Source organism: Rhinopithecus roxellana, chromosome 4, assembly GCF_007565055.1.
Source record: "Rhinopithecus roxellana isolate Shanxi Qingling chromosome 4, ASM756505v1, whole genome shotgun sequence".
Lineage (NCBI taxonomy): Eukaryota > Metazoa > Chordata > Mammalia > Primates > Cercopithecidae > Rhinopithecus > Rhinopithecus roxellana.
In genome coordinates, this window is record NC_044552.1 from 75098701 (window position 1) to 75119810 (window position 21110).

Here is a 21110-nt window from a genome sequence, read left to right on the forward strand (position 1 = left end):
TGAGATCTAAACTTTGTTGATTAGAAGACATTTTGATAGGCGTTTATTTTTGTGTTTGAGGAGTATTATTTCTGCTTAGCTTCCTTAATAAACCATGTTTTAACTGTTTTATACTTCTCGTTCCTTCTATAGCAGAGGGGAAAGAGGGAGAGAATTTCCCAGAAATTACTGATTATATCTGACTGAATATTTTGGGTGCAAGTCAGTTTTTGCATTTTCATTAAGTCTCATGTGAAAAATGGTCACCTGGTGGTTGAATGAAGTTTTCTAGATAGGTTGTTTGTTCTAAATGGCAGAAAATTTAACCTATCTTGTAAGTTTTTTAAAGGCTATTTGAATAGGCAGTAATTTCATGTTCCAGTAAACTATTAGTGTGATAATGAAGGTTAGTTAACCAGTTAACTCTGGTTTTGCCTTCACTGTGAAAAATGGTTTTTAATTCATCTTATTTTTCTTTCTTGACAGAGCAAATTCGATTAAAGAATATCAGAAAAGTATATGGAAGGTGTATGTGGTATCGTTTACGGTTATTAAAACCCCAGCCAAATATTATTCCTACAGTAAAGTAAGTAATGGATTTCAAGAAAAAAACCTACTTAATGCTTATTCTTTGCTAGGCCATACAAAATATATGTGTAATGATGAATAAGTTATTGTGTCTGTAAAGAAATTGTAATCTATAGTAAGGGTAAGATATGAGGAAATGTGGGAACAGTCTGAACAGATTGGTTTAGAAGTTCAAAGGAAGGAGAATGTGCTGTTGCTGGGGATTGGGGGTAGAGAGAGAGAGGTCATATTTTGAAGGACCTTGTGCACCTTGTGCCAGGATTTGAATTTTGTCTTAAAGACTGTGGGGAAATCTTTAAAAGATTTCAGAAGTAGGTGACATGAACAAGTTAGCATTTCATGGTGATAAAGTTTATTGAGTACCTACTGTATGCTAGAATCTGTGCTAGGGCTTTATATGTTATCTAATTTAATTCTGTATTCACTTCGAAGTAGATGGTTTTGCTTTTTCTCAGATAAGGAAACTAAGGCTAAGAATGATGACATAACTTGACCAAAGTCATGTAGTTAGAAGTGTTGGATCAGGGACCTAATCACCCTTTATTTTAGCAGGCCCATCTGCTTAAACAGGCCATTAACATGTTTAGTTATAGCAGACCAGTTTAATTCTGTGAGGCTATGGGGTGTACTGGTTAAGAGCAAGGCTTTGGGCATTTATCCTACGTCATCAGTTTAGACATAATAGATGAAACTGACAGGAGATGAGAGAGTTACCCTTATCAGACTACTATGTCTCGTGAATTACCTACATTTATCCAGTAGGAAGAGAAGATGTAGCAAAAGAAATTAGTGAGAGTAGAATCAGTTATTTAAAAGTCTTGGTTTAAATGATAGTTTTTTCAGCATAATTTCAGGGGATTTAGTTTTTCTTCATAAGGTTTAACTTTACCTAATTTAGTTTCTTTTTCTTTTCTTTTTGTTTTTGTTTTTCTTTTCCTTTTTTTTTTTTTTTGAGACAGAATCTTGCTCTGTTGCCCAGGCTGGAGTGCAGTGGTGCCATCTTGGCTCACTGCAGCCTCAGCCTCATTGGGCTCAGGCATCCTCCCACCTCAGCTTCCTGAGTAGGTGGGAGTACCGGTGTGTGCCACCATACCTGGTTAATTTTTTTTTTTTTTGAGGCGGAGTCTCGCTCTGTCTCCCAGGCTGGAGTGCAGTGGCCGGATCTCAACTCACTGCAAGCTCCGCCTTCCGGGTTCACGCCATTCTCCTGCCTCAGCCTCCCGAGTAGCTGGAACTACAGGCGTCCGCCACGTCGCCCGCCTAGTTTTTTGTATTTTTTAGTAGAGACGGGGTTTCACCGTGTTAGCCAGGATGGTCTCAATCTCCTGACCTCGTGATCCGCCCGTCTCGGCCTCCCTGTGTTTTTTTATAGGGATGGGATTTCACCATGTTGCCCAGGCTGTTTTTGAACTCTTGGGCTCAAGTGATCTGCCTGCCCTAGCCTCCAGAAGTGGTAGGATCACAGGCATGAGCCACCCTGCATGAGCCACCCAGTTTAGTTTCTTTGTAGGAGGAGGGAAATTCTAGCTTTGGTGTTAAGAGTTCTTTAATGAGGTGAAACTGGAGGCATAGTTAGTCTTGAGTAATTTTCTCTTCACTGTTTATTCTTTGCTGTTGGTTCTCATTTTAAATTAAATTTTCATAAAGCAGCAAGACAAAAAACAGTTCCCCCCCCAATATCTGCGGGTTCCACATCGGAAGATTCAACAAACCGTGAATTGAAAATATTTGGGGAAAAAAACAAGAAAAATAACAATACAACAATTAAAAGTATAAATAAAAATATGGTATAATAAGTGTTTCCACAGTGTACATTTTTATAGGTATTATAAGTAATTTAGAGATGATTTAATGTACACGGGAGGATGTATGTAGGCTATATGCAAATGTGACATCATTTTATACTGGGGACTTGAGCATCTATGGATTTTGGTATCTGTGGGATCCTGGAACCAGTCCCTTGAGGATACCAAGGGATGCCTGTATTTTTGGCCTCCCAGTCTCTTGTCTGGCTTTGTTCAAGACTTTGTGGGTATCTGAACCTCAGTTTTCAAGGAAAAAAACTTTGTGAAGCTCTTTTAGTGATTAATTAACTGATTTACTTAAAGTACAGTTTAAGGGAGTTTCGGTAAGGAAGAATTAAATATATACTGGTAACAATTTAGATAAGGTCATAAACCATTAAAACTTTTACTACTTAATCTTGAAACGTTCTTTCAAGGTTAAACAGTTGTGTAATGCTTTTCTTCTGCCATCATCTGCAAAACTAAGGCATGTAATTTTTGAAAGTTGCTTCTAAAGATGACACTTCAGACTGGGCATGGTGGCTCAAGCCTGTAATCCCAGAATTTTGGGAGGCTTAGGTGGGTGGATCACCTGAGGTCGGGAGTTTGAGACCAGCCTGGCCAACATGGTGAAACCCTGTCTGTACTAAAAAAATACAAAAAATTAGCCAGGCATGGTGGTGCGTGCCTGTGGTCCCCCAGCTACCTGGGAGGCTGAGGCAGGAGAATGGCTTGAGCCCAGGAGGCAAAGGTTGCATTGAGCTGAGATTGTGCCACTGCACTCCAGCCTGGGTGACAGAGCAAGACTCTGTCCCCCACCCAGAAAAAAAGATGACACTTTAAGTTAATTACTGAAGCCAAGTGTGGGGAAAACGCTTATCTTTTCAGAGGAACCAAATGGGTTTTTTAAAAAAATTGAACACAGAGCATGATGTGATCTGTTATGTTTCCATCTTTGCTTTGGCTCTCAGGAAACTAGAGCATGGCTTTATTGGTTGTGGTAATTTTTATTAGCCTTGGGATTCTGTTAGGAGCTTCTCCTTTCCTCTTCTCATTCCTTGGCTTGGAGAACTAGATGCTCTATGTGAAACATAGGGTTTAGCATATCCTAGGTGTTTTGTTCCTTTTGCCTTGCTTGGTTTTAAATCTTGTTTTTTTGGTTTCCAATTTCATTTTATCTTTGTTTTGTGAGCTTTTTTAGCCTTTTGGAGGAGTTGGAAAAACAAAAGGGGAGTTAATTCATGTGAGAGTAAAGCATATTTTCAAGTTTTTCTTTTCTTTTCTTTTTTTCTTTTTTTTTTTAGCATATTGAGGCTGTCACCAAATTTGGAGTTTAAAAAGTGTTAAAAAAGTTTGCTGTTGTAGGCTGGCCACGGTGGCTCATGCCTTAATCCCAGTGCTTTGGGAAGCTGAGGTGGGAGGATTGTTTGAGTCTGAGAGGTCGAGGCTGCAGTGAGCCATGATCATGATTTAAAAACAGGTCACTCCAATTTTGTTTAATTTGGCCTCTTAAGATTCATTTGATGTTGTCTAACAGTTCTTGCTCAGTGTAACATTGTCATACAAAGGGTATAAGAAATAAAAGTCATTCGGTTTGATCACCTAAAGCTAATTATTATTAAGATAATTACTTTGTACACTTATTTGTAATATAACTTTTATATACGTAGAGTTTTGAAAGCTATTTTGTAAATTTAACAATATAAGATAGTTATCCACAGCAAATATTTTTTAGTGGCCAGAAAGTATTTCACTGTGGAGGCTGGGTGCGGTGGCTCACCCCTGTAATTCCAGCACTTTGGGAGGCTGAGGGGGGTGGATCACTTGAGGTCAGGAGTTTGAGACCAGCCTAGTCAACATGGTGAAATCCCATCTCTACCAAAAATACAACAATTAGCCGGATGTGTTGGTGTGAGCCTGTAGTTTCAGCTACTCAGGAGGCTGAGGTTTCTGTGAGCCGAGATCGTGCCATTGCACTCCAGCCTGGTTGCGAGATTCTGTCTAAAAAAAAAGGTTCATCGAATGTACAAATAAACTAATGGGTACATCTCTACGGTGAAATACTTTCTCTTATTTACATCTGTGACCGCAGTTTTATACTTATTTCCAAATTATTTGAAGTGAAATGGATTGATAGAAAAACGGTATGTATTTCTTTAGGGCTTTTAATACCTTATTGCCAGATACTACTTTAGAGTGTATAGTGTATGAGAGTTTCTCTTTTTCTTTAACCTCTCCAGTGCTGGTAATGTTAATCTTTCACATAATTTTACTCACTAGAACACATTGGAGGGAGCAGAAATTAGTTTATTTTCAAATGATACATTCTTTTATACTTTTAACCTATTATGAACATCCTTCTATAACTATTGGCTACAAAATGTTGCATTGTGTGACTGTATCATGGTTTATTTAATTATTTCTCTGTAAATGGTTTATTTAATCAGTTCCTGTGAATGGACATTTAGGTTGTTTCCAAAGTTTGCTGCTATAAACAAGGCTATGTATTTATTTTTGCACAACTGGCCAATTGTTTTTCCTAGTTTACTTTAATAAAAGTGTAATTGCTGGGTCAGAGCAATTCTTTTTTCCATTAAATGGTTTACTTAGTATTTATATATTTTGATCTAATTTAATGGGTCCAATAAGTTAATAAGTTGAATTCACTTCTGTATTTAAAATTGTGCAAATAGTAACTGAGAAAATATGACATAGTAGACACTGTACTAGATTATAAAGAATGCAAAGGTAAAAAAGACACTGTCCTTGCTGAAACAGGAGTTTGTAACCCAGTGATTGTAGAATTTGAGTCAGTAGCATAGTGATATGGTACTACTTTAGAGTTTTTGCCTTGACCTTGCCATGATGTCTTTAGACTCTACACAGATGTATTTGTTGTTGATTCACTTACCTTTTTCCTAAACAGGAAAATAGTTCTGCTTGCAGGATGGGCATTGTTCTTATTCCTTGCATATAAAGTTTCCAAAACAGACCGAGAATACCAAGAATACAATCCTTATGAAGTATTAAATTTGGATCCCGTAAGTAGTATTTTTATATAATACATATTAGTTTAATGATCCCATGAAAATGCTATAGGTCCTCATTCTAAAAGAAATCAGACTTTGGTCAGTTTGTTTATTAAAATAAGACGTCTAATCCTCTGTTATTCTGTTTTAAGCTATAACTGTTGATTGTTATTAATAATTGGTTTTCAATTGCTGAAATAATAAAAGTATTTGAAGACGAGAGGAGAGGTCATTTTTTTAGGTGTTTTTTTTTTTTCTTTTTTTTTTTTTTTTTGAGATGGAGTCTCGCTCTGTCGCCCAGGCTGGAGTGCAGTGGCGCGATCTCAGCTCACTGCAAGCTCCACCTCCCGAATTCACACCATTCTCCTGCCTCAGCTTCCCTAGTAGCTGGGGCTACAGGCGCCCGCCATCACACCTGGCTAATTTTTTGTATTTTTAGTAGAGACGGGGTTTCACTGTGTTAGCCAGGACGATCTCGATCTCCTGACCTCGTGATCCACCTGCCTTGGCCTCCCAAAGTGCTGGGATTACAGGTGTGAGCCACCGCACCTGGCCTAAAGGCATATTTTTAAGATATATCTGTAATATTGGTTAATGCAAAGTTAAAACTGGGAAGTTAATTTGTGTTAGTTGAATGATAAAAATCTTATGACCTTGTATTCACTGACACTTAAGCAGTGTGGTAAAGTCTAGGTTGGGGATCTTAGAAATAACTAATATCAGCCAGGAACGGTGGCTTACACCTGTAATCCTAGCACTTTGGGAAGCTAAGGTGGGAGGATCCCTTGAGGTCAGGAGTTTGGGCAACATAGTGACACCCAGGCTCTATATTAAAAAAAAAATTATCTGGGTGTGGTGGCAACATGCCTATAGTCCTAGCTACATGGGAGGCCAAGGTGAGAGGATAGTTTGAGCCAAGAAGGTTGAGATGAGAGCCACACCCAGCTAGAGATGGGGTTTCACCATATGTTGGCCACGCTGGTCATGAACTCCTGACCTCAGGTGATCCACCCACCTTGGCCTCCAAAAGTGCTGGGATTACAGGCTGTGCCCGGCCTATTTTTTTGATATTTAAATGTCAGTATTATTTTATGTAAATGTGTCATCTGTTTTTAGTTTCAAATGATCAGTGCTTAGTGTACTGTGGCACATAGGTGCTTAATAAAATACATATATTGAACAATATAAGTGTTTTTATTTAAAAATGGATGAAATTTATCGGAAAATGTATAGGATGAAAAATGGATTTTGTCTTTCTCAAAATACTAAGTAGTTCATATTTTAAGTTCAAAATAGGATTGATTATTTCTTTACAGAATTGTGCTTATTTTTGCTAACAGAAAGCTTGTTTTTTTTTTTTTTTTTTTTTTTCAGGGAGCTACAGTGGCAGAAATTAAAAAACAATATCGTTTGCTGTCACTTAAATATCATCCAGATAAAGGAGGTGATGAGGTTATGTTCATGAGGATAGCAAAAGCTTATGCTGCGTAAGTATCAGGATCCATTACAGATTTTTAAGAATGGTACAGATAAACCAGGTGCAGTGGCTCATGCCTGTAATCACAGTACTTTGGGAGGCTGAGGCAGGAGGATTGCTTGAGCCCAGGAGTTTGAGACCATCCCTGGCAACATACCAAGACCCCATCTCTACAAAAAAATAAAAATAAAAGAATTAACCCTGTGTGGTGGTGGGTGTCTGTAGTCCTAGCTACTTGGGAGGCTGAGGTGGGAGCATTGGTTGAGCCTGGGAGGTCAAGGCTGCAGTGATCCATGACCGTGCCACTGCAGCCCAGCTTCGATGACAGAGTAATACCCTATCTCTAAAGAAAAAAAAAAATAGTTTTGTGTTTTAGTAAAATAGTTGTCATACACTTTCCAAGTGCTTACTTCATGTTGATTCTACCAGGTATTTAGGGGACTACACAGCAGCACTAACGTGGTAATTTAATTTAATTAAACTTTAATTTTTGCCTTGTAAACTTGATTAAGTTAAGTGGTGAATAAGTTAATTGAGCTGTTTTATTAGCATCTTGATTAGAGGAGGGTATACTTAGATCTTGTTATCATTTCTATGTTTTTTTTTTTTTTTTAGGCTTGATCTGCTTCTCTTGTTTTGACAATGTATAGCTTATCTCATTTAAACTATTTAAAGACAAGTTTAATTTGGACTTTTAAGTACTTCATTTTGGTGTCTTTTTCTTCTTAGAATTTCTTCACACAAGATTATTCTTAGATAATAACTACTGTACTTGTTGAGATATGGATTTTTAAGGTCTCCTTTTTTACTGCTCAGAAACTTTCTTCACAAATCTTTTCAGAACTTCCAAATATTTTTTCTTGTTGGTCTTACACCTTAGGTAAGGTGCATTGTTATTGTGAGATATATATATTCACATATACATTATATGCACACACATATGTCTGTGTATTTATAAAGTTTGAGGAACATTTGTGCACACTTTTGGGAAATAGAATAGAGTATGTTAAAATTAGATGCAGTGATCTCTTGGGTATTAATCTTCCAAGAGATGAAACTTAACTAGGTTCTTCGGGACTCTTGATAAGTACATCCCCACACAGCTCTTACATTGAATGAAGGAGTAAAATATGAGATTGTCTGTCTTTTGAGGACTCAGTGATGTATAATTTTGTAAACTCATTTTAAACATGCAAGTAAATACAAGCATCGTTTGGAGATATTATAGGTTCAGTTCCAGTCTCCTGCAATACAGCAAATATTGCAATAAAGTGAGTCATGTAAATTTTTTTGTTTCCTACTGCATATAAGTTGTTTCTACTATACCGTAGTCCATTAAGTGTGCAGTAGCCTTATGTCTTAAAAAAAAAGTACATACCTTCATTTAAAAATACTGTATTGCTAAAAAATGCTAGTAATCTGAGCCTTTGACAAATTGCATTCTTTTTGCTGTTGGAGAGTCTTGCCTTGATGTTGATGGCTGTTGATTGATAAGGATAGTGGTTACTGAAGGTTGGGCTGGCTGTGACAATTTCTTAAAATAAGACAACAGTGAAGTTGACTACATTAGTTAAATTCTTTTCACGAAAGATTTCTCTAGCATGTGATGCTATTTGATAGTATTTCATTCACAGAACTTCTTTCTTTTTTTGTGTGATGGAGTCTTGCTCTGTTGCCCAGGCTTGAGTTCAGTGGCATGATCTTGGCTCACTACAACTTCCACCTCCTGAGTTCACGCCATTCTCCTGCCTCAACCTCCCGAGTAACTGGGACTGCAGGCGCCCGGCAACGTGCATGGCTAATTTTTTGTATTTTTAGTAGAGATGGGGTTTCACTGTATTAGCCGGGATGGTCTCGATCTCCTGACCTTGTGATCCGCCCACCTCGGCCTCCCAAAGTGCTGGGATCACATGTGTGAACCACCGCACCCGGCCAGAACTTCTTTCAAAATTGGAGTCAGTCCTCTCACATTCTGCCACTGCTTTATCAACTAAAGTTTATGTAATATGCTAAATCCTTTATTTTCATTTCAACAATGTTCATAGCATCTTCATCAGGAATAGATACCATCTTAAGAAGCTACTTTCTTTGTTCAACTATAAGAAGCAACTCATGTGTTCAAGTTTGATTGTGAGATCCAGCAATTCAGTCACATCTTCAGGCTCCACTTCTTTAGTTCTCCTGCTATTTCTAGCACATATGTAGTGACTTTCTGTACTGAAGTCTTGAACTGTTCCAAGTCATCCATGAAGGTTGAAATCAACTTCTGGCTGGGTGCGGTGGCTCATGCCTGTAATCCCAGCACTTTGGGAGGCTGAGGCAGGTGGATCACCTGAGGTCAGGAGTTTGAGACCAGCCTGACCAACATGGAGAAACCCCATCTCTACTAAAAATTCAAAATTAGCTGGGTGTAGTGGCACATACCTGTAATCCCAGCTACTTGAGGCTAAGGCAGGAGACTCCGCTTGAACCCGGGAGCTGGAGGTTGTGGTGAGCTGAGATTGTGCCATTGCACTCCAGCCTGGGCGACAGAGTGAGACTCCATCTCAAAAAAAAAAAAAAGAAAAAAAAAAAGAAAAGAAATAAACTTCTACCAAACTCCTCTTAATGCTGACATTTTGGACTCTTCCTGTGAATCAGAACAAATGTCCTTAATGGCATTTAGAATAGTGAATCCTTTCCGGAAGGTTTTCAATTTACTTTACCCAGATCCATCAGAGATATCACTCTGTTTGTAGCAGCTATAGCTTTACAAAGTGTTTGTGTTTTTTTTTTTTTTTTTTTGAGATGGAGTCTCACTCTGTTGCTCAGGCTGGAGTGCATTGGCACAGTCTTGACTCACTGCTACTTCTGCCTCCTGGATTCAAGCAATTCTCCTTCCTTAGCCTCCCGAGTAGTAGGGACTACAGGCATGCACCACTGTGCCTGGCAAATTATTGTATTTTTAGTAGAGACAGGGTTTCATGTTGGCCAGGCTGGTCTTGAACTCTTGACCTCAGGCGATCTTCCCACCTCAGCCTCTGAAATTGCTCAGTGCAACTGTTATTATTTCTTAAGACTTAAAAGTCAAAATTACTTTTTGATCTGTGTGCTGCAGGATGAATGTTGTGTTAGCAGGTGTGAAAACAACATTAAAATCCTTGTACAGCTCCATCAGAGTTCTTGAGTGACCAGGTGCATTGTCAATGAGCAGTAATCTTTTGAAAGGAATCATTTTGTTTTTTTGAGCAGGTCTCAACAGTGGGCTTAAAATATTCAGTAATCCGTGCTGTCAACACATGTACTGTCATCAAGGATTTGTTGTTCTATTTATAGAGCATGGTAGAGTAGATTTAGCATAGATCTTAAGAGCTGTAGGACTTTTGGAATGGCACATCAGCATTGGCTTGAAGTTAAAGTCACTAGCAGCATTAGCCTCTACCAAGAGAGTCAGCCTGTCTTTTGAAGCTTTGAAGTCAGGCATTTATTTCTCTCCAGCTATGAAAGTCCTAAATGGCGTTATTTTTCCAATATAAGGCTATTTTGTCTACATTGAAAATTTGTTGTTTAGCCACCTTCATTGTGATCTTAGCTAGATCTTCTGGATAACTTGCCGCAGCTTCCAAATCAGCACTTGCTACTTCACCTTGCACTTCTGTTGTAGAGATGGTTTATTTTGGAAAATCTCGTAAACCAACATCTGCTAGCTGCTGCAGCTCCCTCACCTCTCTGAGCCTTCGTTAAGGCCTTGCTGGATTAGGCTTTGGCTTAAGGGAATGTTGTGCCTAGTTTAATCTTCTATCCAGACCACTGAAACATTCTTCAAATCAGCAACAAGGCTGTTTCACTTTCCTCTTATTTGTGTGTTCACGTTTAAGTTCCTTTAAGCACTGTTGCTCTGAATTCACAACTTGACTGTTTGGCTCAAGAGGCCTAGCTTTTGGCTTGTTTTGACTTTTGACATGCCTTCCTCACTAAGCTTAGTTATTTCTAGCTTTTGATTCAGAGTGAGAGACGTGAGTCTTTTTTTCGTTTCAACATTTAGAGGCCATTTTAGGGTTAGTGATTTGCCCAATTTGAATCTTGTTGTGTCTCAGGGAATAGGGAGGCAGAGGAGAGGGAGAGAGATGGGGGAATGGTCAGTGAATGGAGCATTCGGAACACATGTGTATTAAGTTCTTTTTCTTCTGCAGGTGCAGTTTCTGTGGCAGCTCCCCAATGACAATAGAAATGTCAAAGATCACATATCACTGTAACAGATAAAATAATAGTGAAAACATTAGATATATTGTGAGACTTACCAAAATGTGACAGAGGGACATGAAGTGAGCACATGCTGTTGGAAAAATGGCACTGATAGAATTGCTTGATGCAGGGTTGCCACAGATGGCAAAAAAATACACGATTATCTGCAAAATGCAATAAGAAGTTTGCTTGTAATTGGATACTAAGTTATAATAGCAAATTGTGAAAGTGGCATGTGAATGACAGAAGTTTGGGAGGTATCACCTTACTTATTTTTGTACTTTTAGGATATTGACTATGTCCCTTCTCGCCCCTTGTTTTGTGGCTTGCTGTTTATCTGTATGGATTACTGTATGATTCTGTAATAAAGCAGTGCCGTCGGCCGGGCGCGGTGGCTCAAGCCTGTAATCCCAGCACTTTGGGAGGCCGAGATGGGCGGATCACGAGGTCAGGAGATCGAGACCATCCTGGCTAACACTGTGAAACCCCGTCTCTGCTAAAAAATACAAAAAAAAAAAAAAAAAACTAGCCGGGCGAGGTGGCAGGCGCCTGTAGTCCCAGCTACTTGGGAGGCTGAGGCAGGAGAATGGAGTAAACCCGGGAGGCGGAGCTTGCAGTGAGCTGAGATCCGGCCACTGCACTCCAGCCCGAGCGACAGAGCGAGACTCCGCCTCAAAATAAATAAATAAATAAATAAATAAATAAAGCAGTGCCATTAGGATTTCTGAAGTGCGTATTACATTTTCTGCATGGCAGTTGTCCTTGAGATTGCTGTCTTTCAGTTAGTGTCTCCTTCAAGCATTTACTCTCTTTTCACAAGTATTGGTATGCCTTGATTGCTGTCTTCAGGTAATTTAAAAAGACATTTCCAAAGGAAGTCAGATGGCCAAGATTATTTAATTAGTAGCTTTAATTTTAGTGCTTTGGTGAAATCTCCCCACCCTATCCCCCCGGTCTTCAGGTATTTTAACATTTTCAAGTTTATGATTTTGTCTCAGATTTCTGGAAATCTGTGATGTGTGGTCACTATTCTGAAAAATGCACAAGAATAATACAAGGCCTTTACTTTTAACTCAGTTTTGTAGTTAAACTATAGAATATTTTATGTATAAAATATCTTAAATAGTTGACTTTCTATCAGATCAATGAAAAAGTGAAATGATCGTGGGACCTAGAACCTTGAGATTATGTAACTTGCATAAATATAGCTAAATTAGATAAAGGTGTATATTTTACTGACTATAAGTTCTAAGTGCTTGAGTTGAAGTTCCTATCTCATGAATAACTTTAGCAGCCTTGGAATGCAGTTATATAGGCTTTGATGTGCAAAGTTTTTTAGAACTTGCTTAGGTTATTTGAGATCATTTCTCTCTCCTTAGTTGCCTATTATAATAAACCAGCTGGGTCTTTTTTTTTTTTTTTTTTTTTAAATCAGGAGTTATGCCATTGAATTCTCTGGTTCATTATCTAGATAGAATTGAGATTTTGCTCTCAGATGTAAAACCTATCTTTAAAGCTATTTTATAGCAAGTGGGCAGCATTGTTGTCACCTTAAAGATAGGTTAATTTTTATAAAAGCATATGGTTTTTACAGATGAGCGTGTAACTTATAATAACTATGCATAGCCAACTCATGGTCACTTGTTTACAGTTTAGTGAAAGCATTCTCTAGATCAGGGTTTGTAATCTGGAGTCCCTGAAATTATATACACAATTTATGTGTCTCGGTAATGTGCATTTTTCCCAGGGCAAAGGGGTCGTAGATTTCTTTAGATTCATAAGAGAATCTATAATCATCTTCCCTCCCACCCCAAAAAAGTTAAGGGTTGTAATTATGTTTAGGAAACTACACTCATTAAATTTTCAAAAATTCTGTTAGCATCATTGATCTTGTTTAAACTTGTTAAATGTGAATTATACTAAAATTACACAATTTTTAAGTATTTTAACTCTTAGAAGTGGTATTATACTGAAATACTAAGTAACAAAAAATCATTTGCTTCTTAAACTGACTTTAAGTTGCTGACTTATTTTATTAGATTGAATGTTCAACGTGGTTCCATCACACAGCGGTTGTAGAAGTCAGTTTAATGAGTGAGTTAATGTAAAGAAGTCAGTTTAATGAGTGAGTTACTGTAATCATAACTCGTATGTCCGTGTAGGTTGCAAAACCAGAATGTCTCTGATATGAGCTGTGCTTTATTTGGCAAAATCTGGGAGTATTGTATAGAGGACAGAGCAGTTTGTTTTGCTGCCATAATCACAAAGGCAGAAGGGGACAGAGATGATTATTTTGGGCAGAAGGATCCAATTAGACAATAGTGAAAGAAACAATAGCTAAAACTCTGAGATGGATGGACAGTTGTACAGGGAATCTAGGACAAATTTTTTTCAGAAACATCCGTCAATTTTGAAAAGAAAATCTTAACACTATTCCTTATTAACTTGCAACCTGTCTAGTAATGCTCTTCACTGGCCCCTGTATTTTTCTGTGGCCTTTAATTGAATAGTGTAAGTGGAGTTACAATTAAATAAGGATTAAAGATATCAAGGCACCTGTTTGCGTACATGACTAAATTGATAAATTTAAAAATATTTTCAAGTCATTGAAAACTGATGAATGTCCTTTTTGCTATTTTATAAAGGTATTTCTGCATCGCCTATCTCAGATTGGAGTTTTGTTAAATAGAAACTACATTGACTCTTAAGTTTTGAGAAGCAGAAGTATGCTTAAAATTAGATTTGACCATATGCAAGGTCTTTTACCAATTGGTCTCCAAGAATGTCTTCCTTATTATGTTATTGGTCATTTTTGAGTATGTGTGTTGGGACGGGGAGGGTGTTCTGCCTTATATTCCTTAACTATATTGTAAATTTTTCTAAGGAATTGGGAATTTATTTTAACGCCTTTTAACGTCTTCACTGGGAACTGGAATAAAACTACTCTTGACTCAGTACCTTGAGCCATTGTCAAAGTCAGGGGTTACATTTTAGGTATCTAAAAATTACTCTTTAACTTTCACATTCCCTGGGTTAGGAAGCTGCTGTTTAGGAGAAATTTTCCTAGTTCTTCTGGCAATTGGCTTAGGAGAAAATTATGATATTAGCACAGTGCAAATTACCTTACCCACAGCAATGGAGTTTTACATGTGGTGGTCATTTGTTTCTTTCAGAATATGGTGCTGTTGTTTTGTAGGGAAGCTACCATTATGATTTAAATTTATGTTTTTAAAAATACGTATTTATCATTATTAATGTATAAACATGCTCATTGAAGAAATTTTGGAAAATATATGAGAGTATAAGGGGGAAAAAATTCCCTACAGTTCTCCCTGCCTTCTTGGAAAATGTAGTGGCCTTTAAAGTTTGGTCTCGTTGAACTGGCTAAGCTTGAGAACCATGGGCCAATCAGGAATTAGTATCAAGATGCAGTAGTTAGCATTTTCTGTTAATGCAGCTTTCTTGCTCCTCCCTTTCCCTTTCTCCTGATTTCAGAGTGACTGTTTTTGATTCATGGAATCAGTATCTTCTAAGAAATGAGTTGGTTGGCTAATGGAGTTTGTCTACATGAGTGCTTATTTTTCAGATGTGGCTTTCTAATTTTGCAACTTTGTTCTTTTGATGCTAGTTTAACTGATGAAGAGTCCCGGAAAAATTGGGAAGAATTTGGAAATCCAGATGGGCCTCAAGGTGTGGTAAATGATGATTTTAAAATATTGGCGATATGATATATATTATAAAAATGTAAACCAGATTAAAGGAATAATATTATTTTCTTACTAAACTTATACTCATGTGGAGTTTAACATAGATAAATTGAGCTCTCATTAATTTTTGCTTTATTTTTCTTTCTGAAGACTAGTTTGAATGATATAATTTCAGTTGGTCCAGAGAGAAGAGTAATCACTATCATTTCCAATTACTAGTTGATAAAAATTTGGAGGAAAAAATCTATTTTTCTTTACTGACTTCATATTTTCTTATATGTTCATAGTGTTTATGTAAACTCAGGACATATAAAATAATTTACATTTTCTTGAGAGAAGGAATTTGTACTTACACAGGGTTTTGTTTTCCTTCTTGAAAAATTTGAAGTTTCAGATATAAACTATATCCCTGAACTTTTGTGTAATGGGGACCTACTAATAAGATCATCTTTCTCAAAGTTTGTTTTTGTGTTGTGGGGGAGAGTTTTGGGATATATTATAGATCCCAAATATATTTAATATATTTATTAAGACTGAAAGTAGAGATTCTTCAGAAACTCATATTTTTTCTATTTCAGCCACAAGCTTTGGAATTGCCCTGCCAGCTTGGATAGTTGACCAGAAAAATTCAATTCTGGTGAGTGCATTTAAATAAGATACATTATAATGTATTAGACAAAATTTTTGTTGTGTACAATCTGTCTTGGTAATATAAGAAGAACTGTTACAGAGAAAATACTGGTGTGCTATTCATTCATTCATTCATTCATTCCTTTGAGACAGAGTCTTGCTCTATTGCCCAGGCAGGAGAGCAGTGGCGTGATTCAGCTCACTGCAACCTCCGCCTCCCGGATTCAAGTGATTCTCCTGCCTCAGCCCCCTGAGTGGCTGGGATTACAGGTGCCCACCACCATGCCTGGCTAATTTTTGCACTTTTTGTATAGATGGGGTTTTGCCATGCTGGCCAGGCTGGTCTCAAACTCTTAACTCATGACCTCAAGTGATTTGCCTGCCTTGGCCTCCCACCATGTTGGGATTACAAGCGTGAGCACTATGCCTAATTTTAATGTATGATAAATTAAATTGTATATATTCCATATGGTATTTCAGGAGGAGGTAGGATATCAGTCTCAATCAGTGATAGTACTGCAACCCTAAAATGGCAGGAATTATCTTACTCAGGGATACATTCCTACTTCAACTTTCTTGAAAATAATTGTTTAAAGGCTGTCTTTGAGTCAATAAAAACAAAATCCACAAAGTCTGTAATTTATTTTGAAAATGACTATTAAGTTATTTTGTGGCAGATTAAAATTGGTTACCTTGAGGGGTATACAGTTGCTGCTTAAGCTTGTTTTTCATGCTTCTGCTTAGTAGGAATAGTCAAGAAGGAATAAGTTACTACCAGATTTAGGATCAAGTAATAGGAGAAAAATCAATAGATAAAAATTGCTGGTCAACATTATGAAGTGGCTTCTTGATATTTTGCTAAAGGAACGTTTGGCCAGGGACTTCTTATCTCATTTGTTCCCAGGGCACACTACTGAGAGGTTGTGGCTATGTAAGTACCTGCCTGACTGGAAGAGAAATGTAATTTACAAAACTGTTTTACTGGTGTTATCTGTATTGTGTCAGCAAATGACAAATTAAAAGGTAATTTATTATAGTGGATATGAACATAGGCTATAGAGCTGAACTACTTGAGTTCAAATCCTGGCTGTACAATTTACTAACTGTGTCTTGGACAAGTTTTGTAACCGATGTGTACTGCAGGTTTTCTACCTACAAAAGGAAGGTTAATAATGGTACCTTACTCTTGGAGTTTGAGAATAAGGATTAAACAAGATAATACATGAGGAATCCTTTTAATAGTGGCTCCCCCATTGTAAGCCTCAAAATAAATTCATGGATGTTTTAATTTACCTCATGAAGGCCGTAATTATTTTTGTCTTCAATTATAGGTTTTACTTGTGTATGGATTGGCATTTATGGTTATCCTTCCAGTGGTGGTGGTAAGTTGTAGCTTTTTAAGTTAACGTTTATTTGGAAAGGAGATTGACATGTTTTGGAGTCTCCCTATAACATTTTAAATGTATGTTAGAATATTGATCCTTGAATTTAAGAATCTTGCTGGGTGAGATAGCTCACACCTGTGATCTCAACACTGAAGTTGAGGTGGGAGGATCGCTTGAGCCTAGGTGTTTGAGGTTGCAGTGAGCCATGACCCCACCACTGTACTCCAGCCTGGGCCACAGAGTGAGACCCCAACTTAAAAAAAAATTATATAACTATACTATTAAAGGTCTTCTAAAGGTGACATTACTTGAGCATGATAATGTGTATATTCTCCCAATTCAAAAGTTACCCACAACTGAGCAAGCGTGGTGGCTTACTCCTGTAATCCCAGCGTATTGGGAAGCCAAGGCGAGCAGATCAGTTTAGGGCAGGAGTTTGAGACCAACATGGTGAAACCCTGTCTCTACTAAAAATACAAAATTAGTCGGACATGCTGGTTGGAACCCAGGAGGCAGAGGTAGCAGTGAGCGAAGATTGTGCTGCTACACTGCAGCCTGGGCGACAGAATGAGACTCTGTCTCAAAGAAAAAAACAAAAATCACGAAAGTTACAATTGAGTTAACACAGATACGTATATACATATGTATACATATACATATGTGTGTATGTATGTATGTATAACATACATACATATGTGTATCTATGTATATATATTTTAAATACAGGGAAAACTGTCCGTTATAATTTTATTTTTGTTAGTTATTTGTTTTTAAGACAAGGTCTTGCTGTAGTAAGGTGCTGCAAACATGGTTCTCCGCAGCCTCTACCTCCTGGGTTCAAGCAAATCCTCCCATCTCAGCCTCCCAAGTAGCTAAGACCACAAGTGTGTACCGCCATGCCCCGCTAATTTTTTGATTTTTTTTGTAGAGATGGGATCTTGTCATGTTGCCCAGGCTAGTCTTAAACTCCTGGACTCAAATGATTATCCTGCCTCGGCCTCCCAAAGTACTAGGCTTACAGGTGTGAACCACCATGCCTGGCTGACACAGATACGTTTAAAGTTTAAAATGAAAGTCTTCCTGCACTACCACCCTCAACTTTGTTTATTTAGGAATCATTGCTAAGTTTGGTGTTTTCTCTTTGAAATCTTTTTCTATGCATTCATCTACACACATTCATTTAAAAATTAACCTTTAATGAGATTTTACTGTATGTATGCATTATTCTGTTTTTTTTGCTTAATATATTGAGGATGCAACATATAGAACAGCCTCATTTTTTAAAGCAGCTGTATAATACTATAATATGGAGATACCATTTGATTTTTACCATTTATTACTTTTGTTACTTGTGGCCTTTCTGATCCTGGAGTTCCTTTTAGTCACACAGTGAACCTAATAATTAAGTTGTTTGTTTTGCCTTCTTCAAATGATTGTTGCAAGAATCCAATCATATTAAGTAATATGAATGAAAGTTTCATGTCACTTACAAAATTACGCCTACATTTGTTTATCAAGTATTTATTGAAGACATGCTATGTGTCAAGAACCAGCTTGGTGCTTATAGCAGTGGGTAGTTTTATCCGTTTTTGGTCTTTAAGGAATTTCTATCCAAAATGGTAAATGTTTTAATTATATATGTGCAGTGACTTAGGTTAGTGTTTAGGCATCAGACAATATAAATATTTGCTAAAGAAGTCACTTGAAATAGCAACAAAGAGGTGCTTATTGTAAGACTCAGGTATTTTTGTTGTTTTATGAATATTTAGAAGATTTGACCATAAACATATCCTGCATCAAACTTAACATTTATCAGGATTTTGTTTTGCTTTTTTTTTTTTGAGACGAGTCTCCCTCTGTCACCTAGGATGGAGTGCAGTAGTGTGATCATGGCTACTGCAGCCCTGACCTCCTGGGCTCTAGCAATCTTCCCACCTCAGCTTCCTGAGCAGCTGGGACTAGAGGCATGTGCCACCATGCCCGGCTAATGTTTGCATTTTTCTTTTTCTTTTGTAGAGACAGGGTCTCACTCTGTTGCCCAGGCTAGTCTCAAATTCCTGCGCTCAAGCAGTCCTCTCACCTCAGCCTCCCAAAGGGCTGGGATTACAGGCATGAGCCACCTCTCCCAGCCTATCATAGTTTTTATACTTTCTTTCTTAATTTTATTTGTGTTTTAGGGCTCTTGGTGGTATCGCTCAATACGCTATAGTGGAGACCAGATTCTAATACGCACAACACAGATTTATACATACTTTGTTTATAAAACCCGAAATATGGATATGAAACGTAAGTAAACTTAAGTAACTTTGCTATTAATCATATTATTTTGTGACTTTTTTATGTGGGGTTTATATATATATTCCTTAACTCTGTACTGGTGAGATTCCATTGTACAGTTTTATAAATAGTTAATTTATATAATTAAAGCTAGAGAAAAATGCCAGCACCCTTTATCACATTTATTAATTTATATTTCCATTGTTCACGTTTACTCATGTATTTCATCAGAAATTTTACCATAAGCCTTATGCGTGCAAGTTTTGTAATACTAGTTAACATTTATTATTTGTTGTATGCCAGACACTGCTAGTTGCTGTACATGTCTTGACTCATTTAATTTTTGCTCTGCTCCCATAAGTAAGTTCTGTTTTTAAGTACATCTTATAGATGAGGAAACTGAGGCACAGAAAAGTAACACACTCAAGGATACACAGTAAGTGATATCCAGGATTGAACCCAGGCAGTCTGGTTCTTGAGCCTTAAACCATTATGTCATACTGTATTAACTGTAGTAAAAATAAAAAGTCTTAGGTGTGTTGAAAGAAAACTGTTAGAATATTTCATTCCCGTTTCTTATTTAAAAATTTAAGAAAAAAATTTTCACTTTCTTTGATTATATAAAGCAAACGTTGTAGTTTATCCCTGGGAGATAGAGTGTTGCCTTTCAGAATGATGGCTCTGCAAAAATCATAGATGCTTCTCCATTCCTCCTTAAAAAAAATGATAAAAGAATGTAAGTTTTAAATTGTGTTTCTGGGACCAAAATGGACTTTTCTGTATTTTGGATTTGGCAGTTTTACTAATTAGTAATGAGAGAGACTTATGATCATATATGACTGTGTGTGAACAGATCTTACATTTCTGAATGAGTTAATACTACTTTGCCTTACCGAAAATATTACCCTTCCTAAAGCTGGATTGAAATGTTAATACAGAAGCTTACTCCCTTATGAAAATGTTTCATGTTTATAATTTTAAGTGTGCTTTTTACCTCAATCATTTTGATTTCTGTTTCTTTTCTGAGGGTAGTATCCTTACACAGCTTTGTCAGGAAGCATTGTTTAGCTGGTGGATTTCTTTACACATTCTAGGTTATTTTAGCTGTTTTAGGAACAATTGTTATTAAGTAAATATTTGAGGGTAGTAATAGTAATAGCTCACACAAGTACTGTGCTTGCTGTGTGTCAGGCACATATGAAGAAGCTGAGATACACAGATAAGAAGAATATTATCCTAGGTCATTTAACTAGGAAGTGACAAAATACCAAAGTCTGTGCACTTAACTTCTATACTATCCTGCCTTTTGTGAGTACATTACATGAATTTTTTTTTTCTCCGAGACAAAGTTTCTCTCATCTTCCAGGCTGGGGTACAGTGGCGCAATCTGAGCTCACCACAGCATCCGCCTCCTAGGTGCAAGTGATTTCTCCTGCCTCAGCCTCCTAAGTAGCTGGGATTACAGGCGTGCACCACTATTGCCTGGTTAAGTTTTGTATTTTTAGTAGAGATGGGGTTTCACCATGTTGGCCAGCTTGGTCTCGAACTGGCTGGTCTCGAATTCCTGACTTCGTGATTTGCCTGCCTTGGCCTCCCAAAGTGCTGGGAGGCATGTAGGCATGAGCCACCACCGGCCTGTGGGTTTTAATCATGTGTATTTCCATAAAATCCTCTCGGGTTCCATAATAAAATTTTTTGGAAAATGACAGTGCATATTAGTTTATACAAGGCCTTGAGAAGTCATGTAGTAAAGAAACTTTTAACTTGTTTACATTATTTTCAGCTTTATTTAACCATAGGGCCCCCTTTTTTCAAGTAAGTTATTAATACCACACAGAATACTAATGTTCTATAGAAAGTTTCTGTGGAACTTTCAGTGATTTTAATGCCTCTGGTTGCTTTGGTGTGCTTTATTTGATCTATACTTCTGTTCACTTGTGGTGGTTGATGCTGTGTACATTTTAAAAAGCGAGATGTTACTTTTTTTATGGAAGAAATGAGTACTTGTCAGTAGAGTTCAGATAATTTTT

General features: G+C 37.3%; 1 protein-coding gene across 1 annotated transcript in view; it reads left to right on the forward strand.

The window, feature by feature from the left end:
* The window catches only part of SEC63 (SEC63 homolog, protein translocation regulator), a 90909-nt gene that overhangs the window by 30773 nt on the left and 39026 nt on the right, over positions 1-21110 (forward strand). The window contains exons 2-8 of the mRNA XM_010382489.2: positions 466-565; positions 5278-5392; positions 6755-6867; positions 14710-14771; positions 15367-15425; positions 16750-16800; positions 18981-19089. Coding sequence (XP_010380791.2) covers positions 466-565; positions 5278-5392; positions 6755-6867; positions 14710-14771; positions 15367-15425; positions 16750-16800; positions 18981-19089 — 609 coding nt within the window. The remainder of the gene's footprint in view (positions 1-465; positions 566-5277; positions 5393-6754; positions 6868-14709; positions 14772-15366; positions 15426-16749; positions 16801-18980; positions 19090-21110) is intronic.